This window comes from Scleropages formosus, chromosome 12, assembly GCF_900964775.1.
Source record: "Scleropages formosus chromosome 12, fSclFor1.1, whole genome shotgun sequence".
Lineage (NCBI taxonomy): Eukaryota > Metazoa > Chordata > Actinopteri > Osteoglossiformes > Osteoglossidae > Scleropages > Scleropages formosus.
Window position 1 is genome coordinate 12338005 of NC_041817.1, and position 27812 is coordinate 12365816.

The 27812-nt window shown below is 43.7% G+C and overlaps 1 protein-coding gene across 1 annotated transcript; it reads right to left on the minus strand.

Moving 5' to 3' along the window:
• Positions 1–7871: 7871 nt before the first annotated feature.
• Positions 7872–9047, minus strand: LOC108937850 (gap junction alpha-8 protein-like). Its single transcript, XM_018758028.1, has one exon. The coding sequence runs from the start codon at positions 9045–9047 to the stop codon at positions 7872–7874; it is 1176 nt and encodes a 391-aa protein (XP_018613544.1).
• Positions 9048–27812: the final 18765 nt, after the last annotated feature.

Consider the following 27812-nt stretch of genomic DNA (forward strand, 5'->3'; position numbering starts at 1 on the left):
AGTTTGCAGCCCACCGCAACCAGGCCTCACATCTCCTGTTTACCCCCACAGGATATGGTCTTTCTGTTTGTAGGCAGAAGAGCTATCTGGTCTAGTGGTTCATCATAAGTGTTAGTAATGACTCATTGGCGACAACACTTCAACTTGGTCACTGAGTACTATGGCATTACGAAGAGGCCTTGGAGATGAGCAGGACTGACTAGGGTTCAATAGCATGAGTTTAATGTACCGTGAGGCTGCGATGCAGTTTGACCTAATACGTCCTATATGCATTGTGCATTTGTGAATTAGTGATTTATACTGCGTGTAAGAGAGGATCCCAACCCCCCAGGTTAATGCTGAGATGAGGCATTTGCAGAGTTCTCTCCCAGCTTCTTCTCCAGCAGACTGACCCCCTGCTCTCACTAATATGGGTGGGGTGGGCCCAGTGCTGACCGCAAACAGTCACCTCCTCTGCAACCTGAGTTCCCATGTGCAACAGCGAACATCACTACACAGTTCCTGTGAGGCCCCACACAAACATGTGGTATTTTTCTGGGCATGAGGTCTCTTGACCACGCTGCTGCTCCCCATCTTGACTGGTGTTTCACTGTCGTCACTGGAGTGACCCTTCCATCTGAGTGACCACAGCTTCTTTGCCTTCTGGCTTCTCTATTTTTAATGATCCAATCGGGTGTCTGCAGTGGTCATGCAGTCCTATACAAGTATTCTCATTCTTGTGTGGTGTTTATCACAAGCATAATTTGTTTGTAATTCCTGTAAACGTTGTTTGTAGTAATGTGCATCACACCAAAGTTGTTTTAAATACCATTATTCATAAGAGTTAGTAGGAAATTCTCTCTGTGAAATTGTTATTTTTGTCATTAGTAGCCACTCGTCACAATGGAATAGGCTTTGCATCATTATCTACATCCATGATCATGAAGTTAACCGGCTACTTTGCTTTGGTGTATGGATTTCACACACACACTGTCTAAAACCGCTTATCCGGAGCGAGGTCACAGTGAGTCAAAACCTACCCCAGCAACACAGGGCACAAGGGGACACACCTAGGATGGGACACCAGTCTGCCACAAGGCACCCCAAGCAAGGCTCAAGCTCCAGACCCACCACAGAGCAGGCCCTGGACAAACCCACTGCACCACTGCGCCCCCTTTGGATTTCACACACACACACACACACACACACACACACACACACACACATTTTCTGAACCGCTTGTCCCATACGGGGTCGCAGGGAACCGGAGCCTACCCGGCAACACAGGGCGTAAGGCCGGAGGGGGAGGGGACACACCCAGGATGGGACGCCAGTCCATCGCAAGGCACCCCAAGCGGGACTCGAACCCCAGACCCACTGGAGAGCAGGACCCGGTCCAGCTCACTGCACCACCGCGCCCCCTCCTTTGAATTTCGTATTTCATCAAATTAAATCAAAAGCACATTGTTTTCAGACCTGTTTATTAGATGTTTATATTAAACTTTTGGTCCACTTTGTTAACCATACCACTGAGTTTATTCCTCTATAATGTTAGTTTTTTTTCTTATTTTTCAAAAATATTATTATTTTATATATATAAAGCTAATTGTTCACTGATCACTAGTTCAGTGGGATGATTTGTGCCAGTCTCAGCCATGTGATCCTGAGGAAGACTCTGGTGATTGCTGGAGGCTCTGTTCCTACGGGTTGTGACAGTAATAGTGTGATTTGAATCATGAGATGCACTGAATCAAGGTCACTTGACAAGTAAGTCATTAAAAGCTCAAGTAGATCAAATCCCTCATAGCCTCTGGCTCCTGTGTGCCATTGTTCCTGACCACTGAATTTTTTTGTGCTTTGCTGTATGTTGAACAATTCCTTAATTTCATAGTCTCCCGGGTACCCTTTGCTTCCTGATATTTATTCAGAATTACCAAGAACCTGGTAGATGAGCTGATACGGATAATTCATAGATCTTGAACGTTTTAATAGAAAATTCATAGCGTTAGTGGTCATGTTACTTTTGGCTATGCTTTATTAACAGTTTTTTATTATCACCGAAAAGGTTAACTTCATGACTTACATTATGTGATCATGGGATTAATATTAACAGATTATTTTTAATCGTTGGAAAATTCTATGTGTCACGTCCTCATCCACCAACGGATCGGGAACATCTGCATCTCATCAAAAGAGCACGGCATAAAGGGATGCCCCGGAGGCTCCACAAGCATGGAACCTCCCACAGAGAAACCGCAGGGCTTTACTCCTGATTGCTGCCCTGCCCTGCCCTGCCCTGTCGATTTCCTGACTTGGATCCCTGTTTTGCCTCGCCGACTATGACTTCCGTGTTTTCCCCCGGATAGCATTTGTTGATTGATCGGCCCTCGCTAGAAACCTGACCACTCTTTTGCATAGCTCTTTCCTCCATTCTGCCATCACCTTGGACTCAGAGGAGCTCGGCCTCCTGCGCTATGCCATCTTAGCGCAAGGCGCCATGTTGGGAGCCCACGAGCAAGCCCTGCAGCGCATCAAAGAGGCTCTCTTTTCCAATGGGCGTTTACTAGTCACAAGGGGTTCCCCCGCAACCCTGCATGGCAAAACCCCCACGGTGACACGTCCGAGCGCCCTGGTGCTTGACCCACGCCTAACTCCACCTGAAAGGTACAATGGGACACGGGACAATTATCAAGGCTTCCTTATGCAATGTGAGCTGGTGTTCTCTAGCTCTCCCCAGGTCTACCAGGCTGATGAAACAAAGATTCCCTACCTGGTAGCGATCCTGACTGGACTAGTGCAGCGTTGGGTGACTGTGGGCTGGCGCACCTGCACCGAGACCACACACACACACACACACACACACACACATTTTCTGAACCGCTTGTCCCATACGGGGTCGCGGGGAACCGGAGCCTACCCGGCAACTCAGGGCGTAAGGCCGGAGGGGGAGGGGACACACCCAGGATGGGACGCCAGTCCGCCGCAAGGCACCCCAAGCAGGACTCGAACCCCAGACCCACTAGAGAGCAGGACCGGGTCCAACCAACTGCGCCACCGCGCCCCCCCTGTTACCGAGACCTTGTACGCCAAATTCCTCAAAAGGTTCAAGGCGGTCTTCAACCACCCCCTCTCCAAACATGCCGCCAGCGACAGGCTTCTGCGGATCTGGCAAAGCCAACATTCCATGGAGTTCCGGACGCTGACCGAACAAAGCGGTTGGAACACTGCGTCTTTCTTGGCATGTTTCCGAAACGGGTTCCAACCCCGTCTCCAGGCAGAGCTTGACTATCCAGTGGGCACAGGTTAGTCCAGTAGGTCAGCTGGGGTAGCTCACGGTACCAATGATGGTAGCATGGCCAGGGAACCAGATTAACACCCCCGCGTTGGTGGACTCAGGGGCGGCTGGATGTTTTATGGATGCCAAGTTGATGACTGTGGCTCTCGAGAGGATCTATATGGTGACCATATTCACAAAACTCGATCTAAGGAGCTTATAATCGCATTTGTGTCCGCGAAGGGGATGAGTGGAAGACCATCTTCAGCACCACCATGGGTCATTATGAATTTCAGGTCATGCCGTTCAGTCTGTCAAATTCTCCCTCAGTTTTTCAGGCGTTTGTGAACCATATGCTCAGGAATCTGGTCAACGACTGCATGCTGATATACCACGATGACATCCTGATCTTCTCCCGGACCAAAGAGGAGCATGTGTGACAGGTGAGTGTTGTGGTGGCTGCTTCAGAACTGTCTCTATGTGAAGAGAGAGAAATACCTATTTCATCAGCCGCAGATCTCCTTCCTGGGATACATCCTCAGCATGGATGGGGTGTCCATGGACCCTGCATGGACATGGAAGTCGGTCCAGAACCACCTCTGGGAGAACACCGAACAGTACAAGCACCAGGCAAACTGGCATTGGCGGCACCTGTCGTTCGTACCAGGACAAAGGGTATGACTCTCCATCAGGGACCTGAAGTTACACCTACCCCAAAGGAAGCTCAGCCCTCAGTACATCGGGCCCAACAAGGTACTCTGGCAGGTAACTCCCGTAACGTAGAAACTCCAACAGACCCCGGGGATGCGCATACACCCCACCGTCCATGTTTTACTGTTCCAGCCATGCGGAACCTCTCTCCTCCAGCCTTCTGCCAAAGGGACTCTTCCTCCGCTGGTGCAAGTGGATGGAGAACTGCATATGCGATGCAGGAGTTGCTGAATTCCTGACGTAGGCGAGGGGTACCGCAGTATCTGGTGGACTGGGAAGGGTACAGTCCAGAGGAGAGGTCTTGGATGGCCGCTCGGGACATCTTGGACCAGGCTCTGTTTGCGGATTTCCACAGGGACCACCCGGTCCGCCTGGCACTGCTACCCCGGGGGCATCCCCCTTTGTGACGTGGGGTGACAAGGGCCACCCATACAGAGGAGGGGGTACTGTCATGCCCTCATCCACCGACAGATCGGAAACACCTGCATCTCATCAAGGAAGCATGGCATAAAGGGACAGCCTGGAGGCTCCCCAAGCGCAGAACCTCCCACAGAGAAACTGTAATGCTTTCATCCTGATTGCTTCCTTGCCGTGTCTTGTCGATTTCCCGTTTAGATTCCTGTTTTCCTACAACTCCTGTGTTTTCCCCCTGTATAGCGTTTGTTGATCGATCGACCCTTGCCAGAAACCTGACCACTCTTTTGCCTAGCCCTTTCCTGCTATGACAAGCCCCACACCTGAGTCCGTCGCTCAATCCCGACCAGCACCATGACATTATGTTTGGATTTAAAATCATATCATATTAGATCACATAGTTTCTTACAGTTGATTTTCACAGGCTTAATGTCTGAGCTACGAGCTGATCATGGTTTCCATTCAGTTTTAAAACGTACAAAAAAATTCAAATTTTCAATAAAATATTATTTAGACTTTTCACAGCACTTTTATAAGCGGTTGGTTCTCAAGAAACAAACATCTAAAGAGGGCTGGCTATAGCAACTGCAGGGTCCAATTTGTTGTTTGAGTGACAGCGAGAGTATGTTCCACTGATGTATGGATGAGTGACCCATTGTAAGTAGTGTATCTAACAGTGTAAGTCATCTTGGTATGCATGTAAATAAGAGATACCGGTTCAACAACTGTCACCACATTTTAAAATATTTTGTAATGAAGACCAATTCACTTAAAAGCATCAAGAAGGAACTAGTACATTAATATAAATTGGAACAAAAGAACTAAGCCAAAGAGATGCAAACTATCTCAGATGTTAAGGGGTAAGTTTCTTGGTTTAGTTTTTGTAACCATATTTACAAATATTTGCCAAATACTGGACAGTATGTATTAGTAATTTTAAGTAGTGAGTGTAATGAATTTCACAATGTTTTTGTTATGGGACAAGACTTCATTACTTTTCCATTTTATGAATTTGTTAAATAGTGGGGGTGCAGTGGTGCAGTGGGTTGGACCCCAGTCCTGCTCTCCAGTGGGTCTGGGGTTCGAGTCCCGCTTGGGGTGCCTTGTGACGGACTGGCGTCCCGTCCTCGGTGTGTCCCCTCCCCCTCTAGCCTTACGCCCTGAGTTGCCGGGTTAGGCTCCGGTTCCCCGTGACCCCGTATGGGACAAGCGGTTCTGAAAATGTGTGTGTGTGTAATGAATTTCACAATGTTTTTGTTATGGGACAAGACTTCATTACTTTTCCATTTTATGAATTTGTTAAATAGTGGGGGTGCAGTGGTGCAGTGGGTTGGACCCCAGTCCTGCTCTCCAGTGGGTCTGGGGTTCGAGTCCCGCTTGGGGTGCCTAGCGACGGACTGGCGTCCCATCCTGGGTGTGTCCCCTCCGGCCTTACGCCCTGTGTTGCCGGGTAGGCTCCGGTTCCCCGTGACCCCGTATGGGACAAGCGGTTCAGAAAGTGTGTGTGTGTGAATTTGTTAAATAATCTCACCCATGTTTTGTTACATTTATTTATTTAGCAGATGCTTTTCTCCAAAGCAACTTCCAATGAACTCTATGTAGTGTTATCAGCCCCCACCCTATTCACCAAGGTGACTTACACTGTTAGATACACTACTTACACTGGGTCACTCACCATACAGCAGTAGAACACGCTCTCTCTGTCACTCACACACTATGGGGGAACCTGAACAGCATGTCTTTGTTAAGATTCAGGTTTTGTTAATAGACTTACTGACAGAACTGTAAGGGAATTGATGTCAGGTGTCTTCATCCTTACAGGTTTGCCTTGCGTGATTATAAATAAAAATTCCTTTTCTTTCTAGATGACTGAAAGAAATTCTACTGCATTTAAAGAGAGCCATGTTGACTTTCATCTAGTGGAACTTCCATCAATAGAGGGAGCCACAAGCAAGGTGTCAGTAAAAAAGAACTCAAACAGGAAGAACTGACATGAAAAACATGCCTGTCCTCTATGACCCTGCCTCCTCTTTTTATTAGTAAAACTACACTGCAACCTTTTTTCAATTATTCGTAACAGAGAGCACTTGTCACCCTTTAGTATAACTGAATGATTGAACTGTCAGTTGTCTTTATCACTTCTTAGATAAAACCACAAATTAGAGACTATCTTGCAGAAATTATTTAATAATATTACAAACAGTCATAAGAAATTTCATGGTACAATGTCAATGTTGTATGTGTACCGTATGTCTGCAATTCAACATTGACTGAATATAATATGCCTGCTGTTTGAAACTTTCAGTAATATTTGATGAGTAGAGGTGAAAGAAACTGGCATGAACATGAAACGTTAAACTGTAGCTCTGCCAAAATGTACTTGTACTGCAATAAAGTATTCGACAATACACAGTTCTTAAACAACTAGTTTCAAGTTTCAGCTATTTTAAATATAGAAAGGTGAAAAGTAAAATGAAAAATCTTTATGATATTGTCATAGATGTCTTTTTCAGTAATGGATGTGATTTTTTTTATTGTGTCCTGTTCAACAATACTTTGTGCTGATAGAGCATGACCTTTATCAACATGACTGCTGTTTGTACAGGGAGAAGAGAGAGGATTTGGCCAGCAGTTGTTCCCATGGTTCAAATGGTTATCAATAAAAATGTTATTTATTTAAAAAAAGAAAAGTTACTGAGAGTGCAGTGTTGTATGCATACAAACATGGCAAGGCACAATTTGAACATAGCAAACATACAAATGAGTGAGCTCACAAGCCATCCTTTTCTCTGTTTCCAGCTTTTCATTTGTTTTTTCGCTGAACATAGTATAACAACAGAATCCATCCCCGAATATCCCTCAACAGACCTGAAAAAGCAAACCCTGTCTATAAATAATTATCCAAGAAATTTTTCATAGACATTGTTTAAAGCATTCAGTAGAGTTAGTGATGAGGTGAAGCACATCTGAGGTGAACTGAGTGCACACATACCACAGAATATACCAGCCGGTTATCTATACCCTGACTGTTATTATATCATATACAGTACCTCTGCTTTGGAAAATCTGTGCTTTGCACCATGGCACTTTGCAAAAAAGTTAATCCCAAATTGTGAATATCAGTCGCTTATGATTGGACTGTGTACTGATAAAAAAGATTAAAAATTAGAACCAGCTTATTGCGTGTACAACTAAACTTTTTTCACTGTCTGTATCTACATGCTCACCAGCTTTGCTTTGTTGTGCTTTATTTGTATGATTTATTTGCCGAACAGAAACATTCTGAGAAGCTGCATAAAATTCAAATTCATGTTTCATTTAAGAGTACATAGGTTGGGTTCCTAACTAGCTTTCAAAGTCATTTTTTTGTTTCAGATAACTAGCTGGTATTACATTTTATCTCGTGTTGGGAATGACATATCGTCTCCTGTGGAAAGCCATGTTTCCCATGCTGTGCCCCTGTTGTGCTCTACATGTGTTTTGCCACCTAGGCTCACACAGTCAAGTCGTCTGACCTCGCCCTGCTGCTGGCTTTGCTCAGGCTGCTGAGGGGCCTCATGTCCTCTGTTGTCTCTGTAGCCTCCATCTCTCCTTCAGCGGAAGGTTCCTCCTGCTCTTCTTGATCTTCCTCTTGTTCTTCCTCCTCCAGGGGAACCTTCTTCTCTGGCTCAGTGGTCAGAACATAGGAGGGAAGAGTCTCATTGTACACCTTGGACTCCTCCAGAGGCACTGGCTCCATCACCTTCTCCTTTAGGGGTTCAAATGCAGCAGGAAGTCTGCCAGCCTCCATCCCCACCTCTGTCAGCGGGAACAAGTGGGAGGCACGCTTGTCATCACCCAGCAATTTGTAGCCCTTGGCTTTCTGGATGGAGAAGACTGCGATGGAGGGTATGTTCCTTTCAGGGGCCAGAGCAGCTCCCTGTGGCTGAGGTGGTTTGCGGAAAGACAAGCGAATCTTCTTCATGCCTAGGTAGCAGATCTCAACAAAGTTGAGAAAGAGCGAGACAAAGGCCACAGCCACCATAAAGATAATGAAGACGGTCTTCTCGGTGGGTCGTGAGACAAAGCAGTCAACAACGTTGGGACAGGGCCAGCGACCACATTTGTACAGGGGGAGGATATGGAAGCCATAGAGGTAATACTGCCCCACCACAAAGCCCACCTCAAACAGGGTCTTGAAGATGATGTGACAGACGTAGGTCCGAAGTAGAGTGCCCTCCAGGCGGAATTTCTTGCTGCCCTTGGTGCTGGTTTCTTTGGCAGTGCGGACACTGCCCTGGTCGGGTGCCAGCGGCAGCTGCTCCTCACCCATCTCTTGCTGGCGGTTCATCTCTGCCTCCTCTCGCTCTTTGCGCTTCTCCTCCATGTGTACGTGGTGCACTGCATGGCCCACGTACACCAGCGAAGGTGTGGATACAAAGATGATCTGGAGCACCCACAGCCTGATGTGGGAGATGGGGAAGGCCTCGTCGTAGCACACATTCTCACATCCTGGTTGCTTGGTGTTGCAAACAAAATCGGATTGTTCATCTCCCCAAACAAACTCTGCTGCTGTCCCCAGGATTAAAATCCTGAAAATAAAGAGTACGGTCAGCCATACCCTGCCTATTACCGTAGAGTGTTCATTTACTTCCTCTAAGATGTTTCCCAAGAAGCTCCAGTCACCCATGGTTGATGATTAGTACTGCAAGGGAACAGTCAGAGAAAGAGAAATCAGAAACTGAGCCATACTTGTGGAAGCACATATTTGACAAACTGCAGCATTGAATTAGCGACTGCGGCAGTTTCTGTCAGTTGAATTCAGACTAATATTATCCAGTTCCATTTCAATATAAAAATGGTGCTACTAATAAAAATAGCTAGTGATTTCTGACTTGAACAAGATAAATTTCAACGGATGGTTGCGTGCACTTCAGTCAAAAGTTACAGTGACACAACCAGTGCTCGCTGTAAAATGGTCTCTTGCTGTTTTTTGGAGCAGTTTGGCGACTACAGGCAGTGTCGGAGCAGAACGCAGCTCTAAATCTCAACCTGAAGCTGAGCTATACATCCATACAGATCTGAGTAATCAAATGGGCAACTTGCCACAGCAGAAGCTCCAGCGCTGTCGTCTCCCGTCGCCCTGGCAGCCCTCGGCGTGAAGTGAACTTTTCTCTCTCTCCCACCTAAAGCCCTGTCCTTGTCGCACCACTGAGCACATGTGAATGAATAGGGTCTGATGGTTGGTTTTGAGTTCGCTGCAGTGTTTAAGCTAGGAGTCAGACGGCCTTTATTCAGTAGGTGACATGCAGCGACATGACAGACAATAGGATCAACAGACAGCAGCGGGACGGTATGGTTCCCTATAGCACCATGTGCAACAGGCACTAAGCAGAGACAATATGAACCATTCCTGTTGTCCAGGAAACTTAGAGTTAATTCTGTGTACTGAGGAAATGATATAAAAATAACTGCAAATGACATCCCATTGTAAAGACGATAAAGATTATCATTGTGTATTCTGAAAAATCAGTTATTGATGTTGGAGTAAATCAACACAGTAAAACACTGTAAACTGAATTGTAATCTGAACCATATGAAATATGCCACATAATTAAGTCTACCAGTTAGTGCAGAAAGTAAGAACATTCTTAATAGAATACATATCAGTGTCAGCTGCTAACAAGCAGAATAGGACACATGACAACCTAATAAACAATGCTTCTGTGAAATCTATGTGTAGTGAAACTTGTTGATACTTATTTTTTCAGAGTTCCAACTAATGAAGCAGAGAATCTGGTTTGCAATAAAGTATTACTCATATTTTGTGGTACAAATGGTGCAGCTGGGTGTTCCGCAACAATTTTGTTTAAATAGCTGGCATTTGCTTAAACCCGGAATAGAACTGTGATAGTGTTCCTTAAGTAAAGCAGAAATCACAGCTTCACTGGCAGGAGCAGTTTGAAAACTCACCCTCATGAAAATTATTTGTCATTAAAATAATTATTTGAGTGAAATGACTCCGACATGTACTGGCTTAATAGCAAAATTATAACTAAAGGAACCAAAAACTGAAGACTTCATGAAAGTTTGACATAACGTGGTTTTACATCGATCAGGCAAAACATTAAAACCACTGACAGGTGAAGTGAATGACATCGATTATCTCGGTACAATGGCACCTGTCAAGGTGTGGGATTTATTAGGCAGCAAGTGAACAGTCAGTTCTTCAATTTGATGTGTTGGAAGCAGGAAAAATGGGCGAGTGTAAGGATCTGAGCGACTTTGACAAGGGCCAAATTGTGATGGCCAGATGACTGGGTCAGAGCATCTCCAAATTGATGCACACGCGTGATTCTTAAGTACAATTAGTTTCTTTCCGCCTTATGAATCAGCGTACATCACACGAGTAGCTGCAGAAAACTTTATCCGAATATCAGCGATAGCAACGTAATGACAGAGTAGTGACAGACAGCACTATGATAATAAAAAATATTTATCTCTACTCAGATTCAGTGGCCACTGTGTTGCGTACACAGATTTCTTAATTCTAAACAGTAGATCATATGGCTCTAACACAGCCTGTATAAAGGATACAGATACGGTTCAGAGGTTGATTCCTGTTGTTCTATATATTATATTGGGGAAGATGCATGATTTATGCAATTTTGAATGTGGTGTTGTTGTTGAAGGGGATGCGGTGGCGCTGCAGGTTTGGCCAGGGCCTGCTCTCCGGTGGGTCTGGGGTTCAAGTCCTGCTTGGGGTACCTTGCAATGGCCTGGCGTCCAATCCTGGACATGTCCCCACCCCCTCCAGCCTTGTGCCCTGTGCTGGTGGGTTAGGCTCTGGCTTGCTGTGACCCTGCTTGGGATAAGCGGTGTTAGACTGTGTGTGTGTGTGTGTGTGTGTGTGTGTGTGTGTGTGTGTGTTGTTGAAGGTAGACATGGTGTTTCCAACATCTCAAAAAGACCCACACATGGGGGACTGTTATACACTATAATGTCTAAAGTTAACAGATAATGATGTAATAGAAAACATCCACTCAGCAGCACTTGTGTGCAAAAGCACCTTGTTAATGTGACAGGTCATAAGGCAATGATTACAGCTATTAAAGCAAGTGCAATAACAACAACTCAGTACCATAGTGGTGTGCAAAAAGGTATCTCTGAATGCATACTTTTTCAGACGTTAAAGCTGTTGTGTTACAGCAGCAGAGGACCATGCCAGTTTCAGCTCAGAATGAGAAGATAAGGCTTTAGTGGAAATGCAACCACCAAAACTGAGACTTTGCCTGGTTTGTCAAATTCCGGATTCTGTTGTGACATACTGGTGGCTCCTGTCCTGGGTTTGTCCCCTCCCCCTTCGGCCTTGCACCCTGTGCTGCTGGGTAAGGCTCCGGCTCACCACAACCCTGCTCGGGATGAGCGGTTGTTGACCGTGGATGTTCATACTGGTGGCAATATCAGAAACAGATGTAAAAGATGAATCCTGGGACTTATCCTGCCTGATATTAATGGAACTGACTGGTGGTGGTAGTATAATAGTGTGAAAAATCTTAAGATAGTTCCCCGAACATGACAGTGCCTTTATTTTATTCCAACGGCCTGCTCATCCATCAGATCTGAACCCACTTGAGCACCTTTAGGATCAGGTGAAACCAGGATCTTTGCAGCATGAGTGTTAAGCCAGAATAATCTGCAGGGTCTGTGCAGTGCATTCAAGTCAGTATGTACCAAAATCCATAAGGAATATTTCCAGTGTTTTTTGGCCTTGAGGAATTCAGGCTGTGCTTGAGGGAGAAGGGGTGTACCTAATATAATGGTGTATTGAGTGTATACCATAATAAAGAATTGAGGCAAGACATGCTTTTATGTGAAATGCTGAAAATAGGATGAATGATAGTTTACACAAGAACATATTTAGAGTGAAAGTGAAAGATGGGATGTGGGAAAGAGGATGTGATGTTGTTGTAGGTTTAAAAATAAAATTTACATTAAAAGAAATTTAGTATTGTTATGAGAAAGAGAGGCTGCAGATAGTTTTATATTGAAATTGAAATGTAGATATTTATATAGGAAGTGTTGGGTGAGTGAGAAGTGATGCTCATGTCAACTCATTCACTGAATGCAATGGATTCCATGCGCACTGCAGCTGTAAAATTCTAACCCCGCATGTCTTTCTGAGTATTAAAACGCAGCATCGCTGACATTCCTCGGAGCAAGCGGGGGACAGAGGTAATGAGAGTAACAAGAGCTGACGAGAGAGATGCACAAAGCTGACAGTCACAACAGAGCAGTTTGGGGTCAGAGGGGGTGTAGTGCTTTTGGAGGTCTGTGAGGAGTGGCTGAAAGAAATGGGATGTAGCATAACTGTCTTTTATATTTTAGTTGATGTCCTTCTATTTGAAGCCCTGTGAAGGAAAAGCAACTAATAAAACAATAAAACATATGAATGTCAGCATGTATTGAATAGAGGTAGTCACCATAACCGGTTGGCAAAACATTCAACTGTGGGAAAGGTTTATTTAATGAAAGAAACTGCTTTGCAGTTGTATAAACTGTAGCTGTGTTGTTAACTAAGGAAACAGTCTGTGTAGTGATTTTTACAATGGGGATCGAGTAGCTGTACCGAAGTCAGCTGTTAATCTCCTAAACTCCAAGGACGAGAGGTTTACTCAAAGCTACACAATCTGATTGGCCTGCACTCTATCTTCCCGTGAACCTTCTCTGTAAATAAGGATAGTTTTTCTTGTTAAGCACTGGTGATTTTTTTCTTTCTCTAAGTGATTTTAAAGAAATGTATGTATGAGTTTGAGAAAAATGTAAAGGAAGCGGTGTAAAAAATTAAGTGGGGGTCTTGACATAAAGAATAATTATGACCGTTTTGTTTCTGTAGGTAGTGTATTTTACAGTCACATTATACTGCTTTTATTTATTTATTTCTAGGCTTTTACAAAGTCTCGTATTACAGTAGCTCTTCAGAGCTGGATATTCTACTTGAATTAAGTTTCAACAGCACCTTGTAAATGTCACAAATCATGTTAATAGCATCCAACATGGATAGGACAAGCCTGCTGGTGACTGTAATGAAAACAAGCTCAAATCTGTCTCAGGCAGTCGATGATGATCACAGTTTCGTGTGTGAATAAGTGTAACTAAAATATGGTTGAGGAAAACCATTTTCTGTAACACCGAAAAAGTACCACTGCACTCATACATGCTGTACATTAAGTAGGAATGAAATGGAACTTTGCGAATTTGGAAGTTTGCAGTGCCAAGCTGCAGGAGCGGTTACACATCAAACCTACATAAAAGAAGCAGCTGTTGCGCTGACCCATGCCCGTGAGGAGGCTTCATTGGTGCTCCATAGTTTTAAGGCAAGGTGAGCATCGTTCCCCAGCCCCAGGCTCCCTTTAGCGGTACTGCTTGTTGATGCAGCAGGCGGAGTCACACTAAGCCGAGCACAGGGCTCTGAATGGCTGGGATTTGGCACAAAGACATGAGGTCATGGTTGAAAGCGTGGTACCTATTGAGCGGGCGCACTGAGGCGTGAGGGTGGACCCTAATGTTCATGCAGCCCCTCTGCCCTCTGCCCCACGCTAATGCAGGACCGTCCTTCCAACAAAGCTATCTTACGTTGATCTAGCGGCACGCGAGCATCACGTGCATTTCCTGTTCAGGGAACAATTTAGCTGACAACCATGAAAACCCCAAACAACAAAATGCAACGTAAAAATGGTGGGGTAAAAAAGGCAGGGTAATGTAAGACTGGAGAACAAGGATACATTTTGTGGTTGCTGGACTAAGTAAACTGTCTGGACACGTAGTCCAGGTTCCATGGCAATAACTGGAGCCATATTCTGCATCATTTAGATTTACGTGTATTTATATACAATACATACACACTTATATCGAATCAAAAACTACTGGACAAGTGAATGTTGAAAATTTCTCTGAAGATTTTACAATTTAGATAAGAGACAAAAATCCACTAGTGCTAAGATGTGTTTCTTTCACTTTTTATCATATACTTTAAAAAGTCCGTGTTAAACTGACTGCTTCAGCACAAAATCTATCTGTAATTCTACAGTCCATGGAAATGATCAGACATAAAGCTGTTAAATTAAGAATTTTTTTTCCGCCTGGCCATCTGAGGAAAAAAGCATGTATTAACCTGAGACGAGTTCCAAAAAGCATACTACAGCAATGCAGTAATCCCAGTAATAAATCTTCTCAAAATTTGAATGTTATTGCTGTAATGGATGAATATAGACTCTATAAAAAACATCCTTGATCATGTCACACCAGTTTCAAGCCTCTCATTCTCACTGACTAATCCTGTTTAATCAGTTTTTCAATCATTAAGCCATTGGTGGGAGCTTGTTTTTCTGCACTCTGTTCTATGTTCCTCCTAGATACACAATTAAAAGAGTCACAAAAATTTATCCTGCAGGGGTGACCTCCACTGATATTGAGATGGGGAGCTGGAAGCTGCTGCGTACATTCAATGTGGTTTCAGCGGAAAATGCTCTGAGTATGGCCGGGGGTTCTCAGACCAGTGATGTGCCAAGTGTCCATGGGGAAGACAAGAGGGAAAAATAAATAAAATGAAGGCCATGGGTCTTTCTCCCAAGCTATCTATATCTAGGCAGCTCATGCCCTACCTAGAAACTGAGCCAACAACTGTCCATAAGTTAGGCCTTGAAGCTAGACCTACTCTGTGCTCCATGATGGTGTGGGTGACATACAGGACCCCTCTGAACCTGAATAACCAGAACGTTCTGGGTTAGTTTGAAATATCCGCTATTGCAACTAAAGAGTAACTTCACAATTATCGATTTAGCTGACGCTTTTCTCCACAGCAACTTGCAATGTTAATCTATCAACAATTATCTGCCCATTTATAAAGCTAAACCATTTTTACTAGAGCAATTTAGGCTAAGTACCTTGTTCAAGGGTATTACAACCAGAGGTGAGATTCAAACATATGACCTTTGGATCCAAAGGCAGCAGTATGTTATACCACTATGCTGCCAGATGTTTTGGAGGACTTGTATGATACATAAACTTTTACGGTGGAGCTCGTGACGGTCGAGGCGGACTCAAGTCGGGGGGCTTTCTTCCGTGGGGAATCCAGGAAGAATGGTTGGGGACAGGCGAAGGTCAGGCGATTCGTATTCCTCGTTAATAGGGCTAGACAAGAAATGGAGTCGAAATACAAGCAAGAACTGAGGGAGCTGAGAGAGTCATCAAGGGGGGAGATTCTTTAAGATACAGTCAGTTTTCACAAAAAAAACATAGTACCCCTTAATGGGGATACTGTAAGTGTAATTCAAACCTCTCACAATGGGAATTTGTCTAACGCTATGATTTCATGGAACAAATTAGCCCCATTAGGTGAGGAATGAATGTACACCCTTTCAGATACTGTATCTTCATATGTCACTGTGTGTTGGTTATGGGCACCATTGCTTTTCAGCTCTACCTTTGGAGTTTTTGGAGCACCAGGCTTGATGAAATTTTATTTCAAATGTAGTATGTTTCATTAGCTTTCAAACAAAGAGTGATATCACCGATGCACTGTGCTGTAATAGACAAATACCTAGATTTAAGGATAAAAGTGTAGTTTAAGGGATGGTTGTCAAGGGTCAAAGTGTTCAGAGAGGTAGAGGTTCCAATGGTGATGCTTCTCCAGATGTGAGATTAGTGTATGAATGAATCACACTTACTAGGTTGGCAAGCTGATCACTTTTATCAGGTGGTATCATCATTATAATCTTATGCGATCCTGCAAACAGCAGGCACCCTTCTGTTTTACTATTGTTTTGCATGGTCTTTATTTTGCAGAAACGTTCCCGGTGTTACTCCACTTTCTGCCGAATGCTGTCTCATTTTGTAAGATTTACAATAGCATTCCACTCATGTTCGCACACATTTTAACCCTTTTTATTGTTCTCCCTGGACCAACAAAAAGGAAAAAAATAATAATGTTTTATAAGAGTGTTTGACAGCCCGTGAAAAATTTTCTTAAAATCCATAGAGAAGTCCCTTTGCCAACTCTGCAATATGATCAGCAAAGAACAATACTTCACTGAATAAGAGGTCTCCTGTATTGCTCCAGCAGCATTGTGACCATATTTGTTGACTCTGGAAGCCTGGGAGTTATCTGGCCCTCCGTTTTCACTTGAATGGAGCAGCCTGGCAGACAACCCTTTTGAATCATGGAAAGACAGGAAGGCAAAGTACTAATCACATTGTTGTCCTTCTTTTCCCACCCGGTTTGGGCAAACACCTTGCTTTAGTCTGGTCTCTGTGCTGGGTTTGGCTGGCATGGGCAGAGAATTCTGAGCCTACAAAGGTTTGAAAAAACTGGAGGATGGCCAGGATGGAGAAACCAGATGGCGATTACACCCATGACACTGCACTAGCTTTTACAAATATTTGGGCTACTGGGACTCTTCAGTATTTTGACCACACTACCTGCATTTGTGTTTTGGGTTTTCCTTCCCAGGTCCATCCACAATGCTCAGGTCAGCTATGTTTGTGTGGAAGAAAAACCATCTTTGAAGACTGCAGAATCTTAGGTTCTCAGCTGAAGTTTGTGTTTGGTCACTTTTGGACACAAAGTCATACCTTGATTCAATGTATAGTTTACTGGAGGAATTTTTGTCAAAACTTTCCCAGACAAAAATAAATCTGCTAGCACAGGAAAAGTGACAGGTATAGTCATCACATTACTTGCTTTTCCTGGAATTGAATATAATAAAGTAAAATGTCTACTTTGAAAGCTATTGTTTTTTCAGCAACATGTCCTTTCTGTCTTGGTCACAATAAATGGATGTAAGAGTTTCATACAGATCTTATCTACACACATTGATTTCATTTGTAGATTCACTGCATTTATGAAATACATGAAGACAACCATTTACTGAGAGTTACATGTGGGGAAGTTGCAGAACATGGAAGCAATCAAAAACATCGCCTTTTTTGTTATTCCTTATTAAGAATGCGCATATTCCAGTAACTAGAAGAACATGCCTTATTCTATGGTTGCTCCTCAGGGTTTGTGTTAGAGCAGGACAGAAAACATTGCCTTTGTGCTCTGTTTATTGAACTTTGTGAAACTCACCCCCTTAGTATGAAAGTGTGTCTATAATAGATTTCTAAAAACATGGATGGCAGCTCTTGGAGTATGAAGCATCTCACCTATGGATGCATCTATAAATTCTGCTGAGGCCATGTCTGGCCTACCTGAAGCAATGTGGTGACCAGAGAGTGTTCCATGCTGTTAATCCAAAACTGCAGGTAGTATTTCACAAAGACATCAAGTTGTCTGATTCATAACCATCACAGGATACTGCAGGAACAGAGGTGTAAAGGGTTTCTTCTAATTTTATAAGAGAAAGGGAAAGAGCCTCTGCAGCGGGATTCAAGTAAGACCGGTTACCACATGATAAAAAAAGAAGGGAAGAAGTTGGGCAGAAGACACAAACAAGGATACAAGGAGAGAGAAATGACCACCACACAGTCAATCCAAGTATGATTTCGTGTGTCTGCTGTGCCTGTCCTTCATAGACAAATGACTGCTCACATGGTCTGACAAACAGATACACAGGGAATAAGAAACTAGTAAAAAAAGCTATACTATACTCCAGTATGATCAAGTGCTTTGACCATTAATTCCGCATTCATTCATTGTTTTAATTTATCTGTACAAACTGGAGCATTTTAGCTGTAACACACAGAAGTCTCTGCTATCAAGTTATTTCAAAATTATGATTTCATTTTTCAGGTAACCACTGACCAAATATAATAGTGGCCCTAAATGCATAGAGTTATAAGGCAATTTTGTCATTTTATGGAGGATTCCTTGTGAATCGAGACAGGAGACAGTTTAGCATGTAAAGGTCTCCATTTCGAATGCCCACTGCCAGCATTGCTCCCTCGATCAATACATTTACCCTGAACTGCTCCAGGAAAATACCCTGTCGTATGAAAGGTTTGAATTTGAATGTCACAGTGTAAAAAGTTAATATTGCAAGATTCCTAGGAGAAAGGTATAAACCAAATAAATTTGCTTGAAATAACAAATGGAAATTTTCATACATTTATTGTTGCACAAGTCAACATCAATCTAAAACAGAAAAGCTTCCACTTTCTTTTCAGATGAGAAGAGGAAAAGCTTCAGTCAAGTGAAATAATGCCCAGTAATGCAACATGTCTTCAGAACCTGGAATTTGTTTTGCTTGGAAACGTACCAACCGAATGACCGCTAAAGGCATTTCACTGTAAACCTGTAGAGCGAAGGAAAACAAAAAACATCCAGCACCTGTGGCTTTTTGCCACTACATTTGTTATGCCACCATTCCACCAATACAAGACCTACAGTTGTCAGCAGTTCCCAAAAAAATTCTTTCTTTTAATCAGATTCTGTATCGCTTCTCTGTTTACAATAATGTTTTAACATTTATTGCTATTAAACAAGACAAATATGTGCTTTGTGCCAAAGACCTTGCTGAGAATTTTTGCTGACCTTCCCTCACCCTCAAAGCCATTTCCCTGCACATACACTTGCCCATCCAGTGTGTCAGGAATGGTTGCACTAAACCAGCCATGCTTCAACTACACCTCTTCCTGTATTTGTCTCACTTATATTGCCAATATCAAGATGGTGAAACTGATGGTTCAGGCTTGACTGAAGAAAAATACATAAAGAAACCATGAATTTCCTCTGTTACTTTTTTCCACGTCTGATTGCCTTGTTTTTCAGCAGGAGTGGAGCGTGATTTCACTGGGCCAGTGTTAATATTCTGTTTGTTTTAGCTGTACCAAAATCAAACACAAACATCAAAGGCTTTAGAACAAAAATGCAAAAACATGTAATGAAACGGGACATTTTTTGAGTTTTTCTCCTTTCCTTTATTCTTGTGAACATACAACATATGATTTAAACAGCCCTTATTTTTATGAAATGCACAACAGGTTTGCATATTTAGCAACAGAGTTTTAGATTATTTAAGATTTCTAAGGTCAAGTATTACTCTGTGAGCAGGGAATGTTGCTGTTTTGTACATAGCTATTTGATAACCCACAGCACTGTGATAAAAACAGTAACAGAATTCCATGAAAACTGACATACTGACAATAGTGTAGAGAGGCACCCAGTTTCTGCGGAACTCAAAAATGAAACCAGTCAGATATACACACACACACATTTTCTGAACCGCTTGTCCCATTCGGGGTCGAGGGGAGCCAGAGCCTAACCCAGCAACACAGGGCATAAGGCTGGAGGGGGAGGGGACACACCCAGGACAGGACGCCAGTCTGTCGCAAGGCACCCCAAACAGGACTCGAACCCCAGACCCACCGGAGAGCAGGACCTGGTTCAACCCACTGCGACACCGCACCCCCCCAGTCAGATATATTATTAATGAATTCACTGCAAAATTGTAAAAAAAACTGATTATTTGTATTGTAACGACCCACGTTGCCGAAGAGCATCATGTTCAAGTGGAAAATTATTTTTATTGTAAACAGTTGGAATAATGGGAATTGTGAGGAAAAGGGGGAAATAGTCGTTCAACCACCATTTGTGCTGACAGGGATTATAACGGGGTGAGTGCCTGAAAAGGCTCGCAAGAGGTATAGGTCCTTGAGGAAAAGGGTACCTGCAAAGACAACATTATATCCATTGACTGTCTCCAGTACCTCTCGCTGTGTGCCTGTGTTCCAATAAATGTTCATAATGAAGAGCATCTGTGCATCCTTTTTTGCCCCATCCGAACCCAGAGCCAAGACAACTGGAGAAGTCCATATAAAACTGTTTTTTTTCCCCACTTTTTAAATGGTGAAAGGGCCATTTCCCAGCACAGAAAAAGCAGCACATTTATTCTTATTGAAGAGATGATCAAATGTAGACTTCCGCCGCCTCGACCCCTGAGTGACGAAAGGCGATTCCTTGCTTTCCATTGCTGTAAGAGACACATGCTCAAAAATACATTTTGCGACACAATCAGCAGGCACACAGTCACAGAGGACTGGTACGAGTTTGGCTTACACGCACTAGAATAAAAGCCTGTATCTTCAGTCAGCTCCTAAGGTATTAATTTCTCATAAGTGATGCTAAAATGTCCAGAGAATAGCATCATAAAATTGGGTGTAAATAAAAAGTGCTGCTCATATTTCGGTAGTGTAATGACTGCCATATTACGGCTCTGCTTGCATATACACAGAGTTAGTGTCTATAATGCCTTGCCTCGCCGAAGAGGCTTCTATAGAGATTAGGCCGTGCTGTGTAATAATGCTGTCTGGCAGTCCAGTCTCTTGCTGGGTTAAAGCGTTTAATGGAAAGATTAACTGCAGCTATGAGCTGTCAACTTTCTTTACAGATCACTTTGTGCAAGTCATACTGTAAATAAATCATACACTTTTAAAACTTTACCAGTACCGCATAAACGCAGTACACTTATTTCCTTGTAAATCGTGGGTAATCTGTGTGCTTCAGAACTTCTCCAACCTGATAGAATGTTGTGACTGAGTTTAAAAAAGTGCCAGTGAAATTCCTTATTTAGAGGCGTTCAGTGGCATGGTCTATCCTAGGTTAATAAGGATATGGTAATCGTAGACATAATACTGTTACTGTTTTTCACACCTGCCAGTCCCTGTGCTTATGGTGGTCACTTGCGTCAACACTAAACCATCTCTCATGCAAAGAGTTATTTAAGGTTTTAAAATACGTGCCTTTCACAAGGCAACGCAGGCCTCTGTGCCCATCCCCTCGTGCAGACGGTACTGAGCTCTATTAAAGGGAAGGTATTTTATCAAGATTCCCATGACCAAGTCCTGTGAGGCTCAGATAAGAGAGGTGTTAGGAGCTGCAAGGGAGAGGACATTAGTCACACTTCATCTGGTCACAGGCACCTTTCCCCGCAGTGCCCTGTCCCAATTAGTGTCGGAAAGGAAGAATATCTGGGCAGGGTTTCTGTGGCGTAACTGTGTCTCGCCATCTTACCATTTAGCAGCATTTGTCAGAGAAATAACAGTACATCTAGAATGATCTGCTGTTGACATGAGAAATGGTTGGCTTGCAAAGGTCAAAGACTTCACAAACAGCGTTGACTAACTTTGTACGTAAATATTGTTCCGCTACCCTGCTCACGAACAACGCTGCACTGGTCCAGCAGGAGTAAGAACATGACAATGGCTAAGGTCGGTCATGTGGAGATCCAAGCCTAGCCCATAGCTCATGGTGGAGAGCGAGACACCAAGGGCACCAGTAAGTGGACAGAACTATTGAACTAAAGCAGCTTTTTCTGCTTCCGGGCTGTGTTCCAGTTCTTTTTGGTTAGTCCCCTTGACACAAACAATGATGTGTGGAAGCTCTGGATGACCAGATAGGTCACAGGACATTAAGCTGTTTTGAGAATAAAAACACTTTTGAAAATCCTTCACATTTCCTTCATAAAGGGAGAACTGTTTTAAAAAAAGCATGCAGTCTTGCTGAACGGTAGAACAATCTGGTGATGCTCCCTGGTAACGAACCTCATCTTGTCTGGTGCACATCATTCTGAATAATGGATTAGCTCTCTCTTTATAAAAATACTTAATTTATTGTATTCTGCTGATGCTGTTATTTGCTTCAGTTTTGTAATACTGTGTATTGGAAAGCATTAAAATTGATTTTATGTTAAAACTCATGTTTTCACGGGGCTCCTGCAAACATAAATTTGTGCTGTTTTTAGCATGTTTGCCACCAGCGTTACAGTTCACTGACACGCTGTTTCCCAGTACAAGCATAATGTAGGAACAGTGGCAGCTGGGATTAGTGCTTGTCAGTGAGGAGAGCAAATGCACTCATGTGTTTAACACTAATTATGTCATTAAAGGGGTGCATCTCAACGAAGACCTCAGCTTTACCCAGTAACTTTCCCAGTAACATAAATGAAGGACAGTCACTGTGAACGATGAAGAGACTCATTTCTCACAGTTCCCCACCGCTACTGTCAAAAATTGCAGTGGGCCCAGAAGGAGACAGGACTTTTAAACAACACTGCCTGCAACCCCATTTAACTCCAGTCTCCCCAAAACCAAATTAACATTGTACGAATGAGCGCCTTTGTGCACACATACTGCCAGTAGCAAGGGGGGTACAACCTTAAAGATTAACATTATATAAATGTGACATTTATCTCCCAGGCCACAGATTGGCATAATAAAAGCTGCCATCCAGCACACCGCACCATTAGTGAGAATGTGATGGAGAAAGTCTGGGCGTCAACAGGCTGGCATCGGAAACATTGCCCTCTGAAGTCCCAGCATGACCCAAGGAAACATGACCAAAACAGGTATGCTGCTCTCACGAGGACCGGTGAATGCTCTGTGGACTCTTGAGCAAAAACAGATTTTTCTTACCACCCCGTATTTCTCGTGAAATTGTGTTCTGGAGAATTTTTAACAGGATTTTGATGTAAGTGCATATCTGTTTTACTTACTCACTGGCTGCATGACAGACAGACCAACTTCTGTGTTTTATATGGCATAGTTGCACACCTTCATATTCATATTTCATATTTTTAGAGACAGTATTTAAAATGTGTTCTCAGCAAAATCATATGCACAAGATGTACTTATTTATACTCAGAAAGTAATGCAGGCATTAGGTTCTCATTGAGTGGGTTCTTCCAGCTATAGCCGCACGTGTGTGTGTGTGTGTGTGTGTGTGTGTGTGTGTGTGTGTGTGTGTGTGTGTGTGTGTGTCCGAGTGGTGGGTTAGTCTGTGGGAACCAAGAGCAAGGGGGAACAAAAAAGGCAGTGGGAAGCTCGGGGGTGAGCAGAATTGCCATTGTTTTCTATCACAATCTCATTTTCCTTCCTAATACTTAGGTATTCTTTCTTTTTTTTTTTCAAAACCAAACAGGGGTGACTGGTGGACAGAGGGTGGGAGCATGGCCTTAAGAGAGAGGGGAAGGAGGGGTGGGGCAGAAGGATGTGGGGGGGAGGAAATGTTGTAAGCAATGCCTGGCATTTTTTACAATGTCCACCGCAGAACATGTTGCATTCGTAGTGCAGGACTCCCAAGCGCTCTTGTGAGTAACAGTAACCTGCAGACAGCTGCTTCTGTTCATCAGCTGGGGGTACATCTCCTCCCCACTCACCCCACACCTTCGCAATGATCAGCAAAGCTCTCTGAAGAAGGCATCTCCAGTCTCTCTCCTGGACAAGTGCGAGTTGGTCAAGTAGGAGCAGCAGCGACAGCCTGGAGGAGCCACAGCCCCAGCAGGTAAATTGCTGCCCCGCATCCCCCTCACCTCCACTTAGACAGGGGCCTTTGGCTTGCGTTGTACGGCTGTTCTCTCAAGGTATCTGAACTTCGCTGCTGGGTGGTGGGTATACGAGAAACCGAGGTTTTACACTCGGTCACCGTTCACGCTGTGAATGTGGGTTTTGATCTGTCGCGCCTTGCAGCACTATGATAGATGGCCATGTCCGCAGGTGTCTTTGGCACCGCAATCTGAATCATTTTATGGGTCGATGGGGCTGGGAATCTGTGTTCACCACATTCACGACGCCTTTCAAAATCCACCCGTTAATACCTAAGCCACCAAACTTTTATTGTTACTTCACAGTGGAGAAAGGCAAGTGTAGAGGTGTAGAGTCGGTGGGTGTTTTGTCATTTAACACAGGTTAGAATGATTGTTTCTTGTTACCCTAAAAGGGCTGGTGGGACGCAGTTACACTACTAGAACTGCCACTACTAAGCATCTTCCGCGTCCATCTTATAAGTCCAGAGCAAAGAAGAACTCTGTTCAGTGCTATTTCTACACTGCGTCAAGGTCTGACAGTCAGCTGCGGTGTGAAACAAATCTGACCTTGACTCAGGAGACAAAAGCTGTTTTTAAGAGGTAGCAATGTTCTATAAATTCGTCCTTTGTTCTTCCTTGTGGCACATTTTAATAGCAAAGCTCAGAAATTGCACAAAGTGAAATAACATAAAGATACGGCCAAAAAGAAAAGAACAAAAAAGCATTCAGAAATATACTAGAAAAAAAAGCAATGTCATGCATGTCTTTAATTGTACCAGCTAAACAGAGGCCATTTGTTCAGAATGAAAAATTGCTTCTGTGAGAAGCAAACTGAAAATAATTTTACCTCCTCGAAGAACTGAAGACCATTGAAGAATGGACCTACAGCAGCACCCTGGAGTTAGAACACTGACAGCTGAAAGTCATGGGAGGCGCTACGTCGTAACTCACAACAGATTTACTGTAACTAAACGAAAGTCGCTATCTGGAAACATAACTTTTATAATGACTGCCTTTGTTGGCAGTTTGCCTCTGAAAATTTACATGTTTGTGACTTTACAGGCGTGAACATTAAATTGATCAATTTGCTAAACTGGGTTGTTGATAATAGAATTTACTGTTAGGATGAGCTGAGGTATGATAGTTGATTATTTACAGAAATTCGAGGTTACGGTTGCCACAGGCCCTTGAAGGTTTTCTAACAGCAACTGTCTGCTCCAACTTCTTATTCAATACCGAGCTCTGGAGTTTGAACAAAAGGTTATGTGGAGGAGCTGGTCCAGGCCAGCTAGGAGCGCCAGAACTTGCTCGTTGGTGTCCCGCGAGCTCCTCTCGTGTGAAGACAGAATAAAGCTGGAATCAGGCTGGAGAAGGAAGGTGAGCTTGCCTACAGTGAACACAGAGCACAGCTCCACAGCCCAGAATTTCAATGAGCAGACAACCTCACTGTGTTCGCCAGAGGCAGCCTTCTAACGGGAGGGTTAATATCTGGAGCAACGCGTTGGCGACCGCTCGTATGTTCAGACAGCCGTTGATTTACTCATGTTTTCCTCGCCCTTGCAGAGTGCCTGTATTTTCTAGACATACAGTACATGCACTGCCTGACCAACCTGTCTCTGGAATACTGAACCCTTGCTTTGGAAAATGCTCCTTGTTTAATTTCTCTATTAATTTCATTCCTTTCCTGTCCCGGAATTCACCAAAAAGTTATAGTGTCGAATCGTTAATGTAAAACGAACCATCGGTATTAATTTTTTTTGCAGTAGGCTACTTATAGTGAGTTTATCGTTTCACTACGTAGTTCCGGTAAACAAAGTTAAATGGATGTTAAGTAGTGGGGTTTCACCTTATAAGGCCAAAACTGAAAAAGATAATTTCTGAGATGTTCCATGATGCTGACTTCCTGGTGCCACATGGTCCAAAACAAACATGCTTCTCTTTTAATAGTGACTACAGCCAGGAGGCATATACCTTCACCTTTCACCCTGTTCGGGGCCACAGTCTGAATTTGCCCTTGATCTTGATGCTTTAAAAAGCATATAGGGAGTGTACACACATAGTAACCTGTGGGGATGACTGTGTCTATTCTTCTCCACATGGACACAGGGATCATTCTGAATTCCAGCTGAGCCTTTAACTGCCCAGTGTTGTTTCTGCCCGTTGTTGTTAGAAAGTGATCACATTTCTCCAGTACCCATGGTAACTTCAGGGCCTGTCTGTTTAACTGTAATGCCACATAAACCAATGTGAGTGTTCTGCCAGGTTCCTGCACTAATGCATGTCTACTGTAAATATATCGGCGTAGCCTTGACAGGACCCATCAGGCTCAGCGTTTGGAACAAGTGAGCTGCCTGTATAAATATTTGTGACGGGTGGATGGTAAAAGCCTCTGCGAGCCCCAGTGACGGGCAGAGCCTCTTATGGTACGGGTAGGACACTGCCCCACACACAGCAGACCTTGAGGAAAAACAGTCAAACCAAGTGGCAGCCGGGCAGGGGGTAGAGGGGGGCAAAGTATGATGAGGACATTCTCCCAACCTTACTGTAATGTAAAGTAGTGTCAGGTAATCAAGTCATCATGTATTCAGTTTTTGATGATGAGTAGTTTTCAGCACCTGGTCATGACAGCCAAACACAAGATGCACTTCTTCGATTTTTGGAATGTCGTAGTACTTGAGCTATACCGTGCGATGCGCGGCAAACGAGTAACCATGTTTAACCAAGTTAGCGCAGCAGTAGGTTCACAATGTGTTCATATGTATATAAACTGTTCCAAATAATTACAGGTGGGCTAATCGTGCTGTGGTTTACATTTCTCCCGCTTAAAAGGACATTTAATTTTAATTTTTAATTTTGAGTCAATCTCAGCAACAGTGGCTGGTAGACACCTTGTTGATGGGTGCAACAGCAACAGCATGTCACATAAACCTTGTGGTGTGTCTTTACCTTACAGGGCATATTGGGGGGTCACAAGAATGCTGCTAGGCTGCCATGTGTCACTCATGGCTACTAACATCAATCTCAACAGCGAAACTGAGTCCAAATTTATCACTGCTTTTCATCAAGTCCATGCAAGATCATTGCATTGCTCTGTGACCCTGTAATGGAAGAGAAACTTGTCATCGCCCAGAATTCCAGACACTGTGCATAGCATCCAAAATCAGGCTGTGCCACTGTTGCCTTCCTACAGCTGACCACTGTCAAAGGAAACTGCCAGGATGTAGAAGACCTCAGTGTACCCAAGTCCATCCGTCTTTCAGAAATAACAATCAACATCATTACATCCATTTTTTTTGTTTTGCAAATTAAGCACAAGACAAAAGTTGGAACAATGTTTCCCAAGGACTCCCAGACTTGAACCATAGCCCGTTTCCTCTCATATCAATGCAGGGGTCTTGACCTGTTTTCCTCTCATATCGGTGTAGGGGTCTTGACCCCTTTTCCTGACTCTCTCTACTGAACAATCTGTCCTCTGCGTCTATGGAAGCTGGCAGTGTGCTCTTTCGGCATTGTTCTCCGCCTTTCACATTCCCAAAGCAAACGACAGGAGGGAGCCATCAGGGGCGGGGGTGCTTGGTCTTGCCTGTTTCCTCCAGGAGCATCGCTGCCAGCTCTCTGTCAGGTGCATTGTGCTGGATCTTTAAAAAAATCACCCGCAGACCTACAACCTTTCAGTCTCGCACCCTCCCTCCTTCCCCGCTCTGTCTCGGCTTGTCTCACACCCGGGTCATTTCCTTTTAAGTGCCTTGTCACTAGGAAATCATATTGTTTGAGATTACTTCCGCGGAGGAGAAAAAACAAGACGGACAAAGTTTACAAGGCTCGGTATAGAAGACATTTCCCCTCCATGTCCTGACCAACAGAACCTTGTTCCCACAATAAGCAGCCATCTTAATCTGGGGGCAAAATATTTCATCCGAATACGTAAATTAAGTTCCAAACCACGCTACCACTTGGAAATGGTGATATTCAGGGTGACTGAATTTTGAGAGGATAATTGGAAAAAAGACAACACATAACAAAAGGCTAAGTTGCTTTGTCTTTAGGATAAATTTCAAATGAGTTTTTTGGATTTGTTGCTTAAAAGCTTACGATAATTTCGGGTCAAGATATGAAGCCAGCGGCAGCTGTCAGTTAAACATCTGAGGGTTGAA

Excerpts from the sequence above, each read along its gene's own strand:
- LOC108937850 (XM_018758028.1), bottom strand. The coding sequence starts at position 9,047 with ATGGGTGACTGGAGCTTCTTGGGAAACATCTTAGAGGAAGTAAATGAA.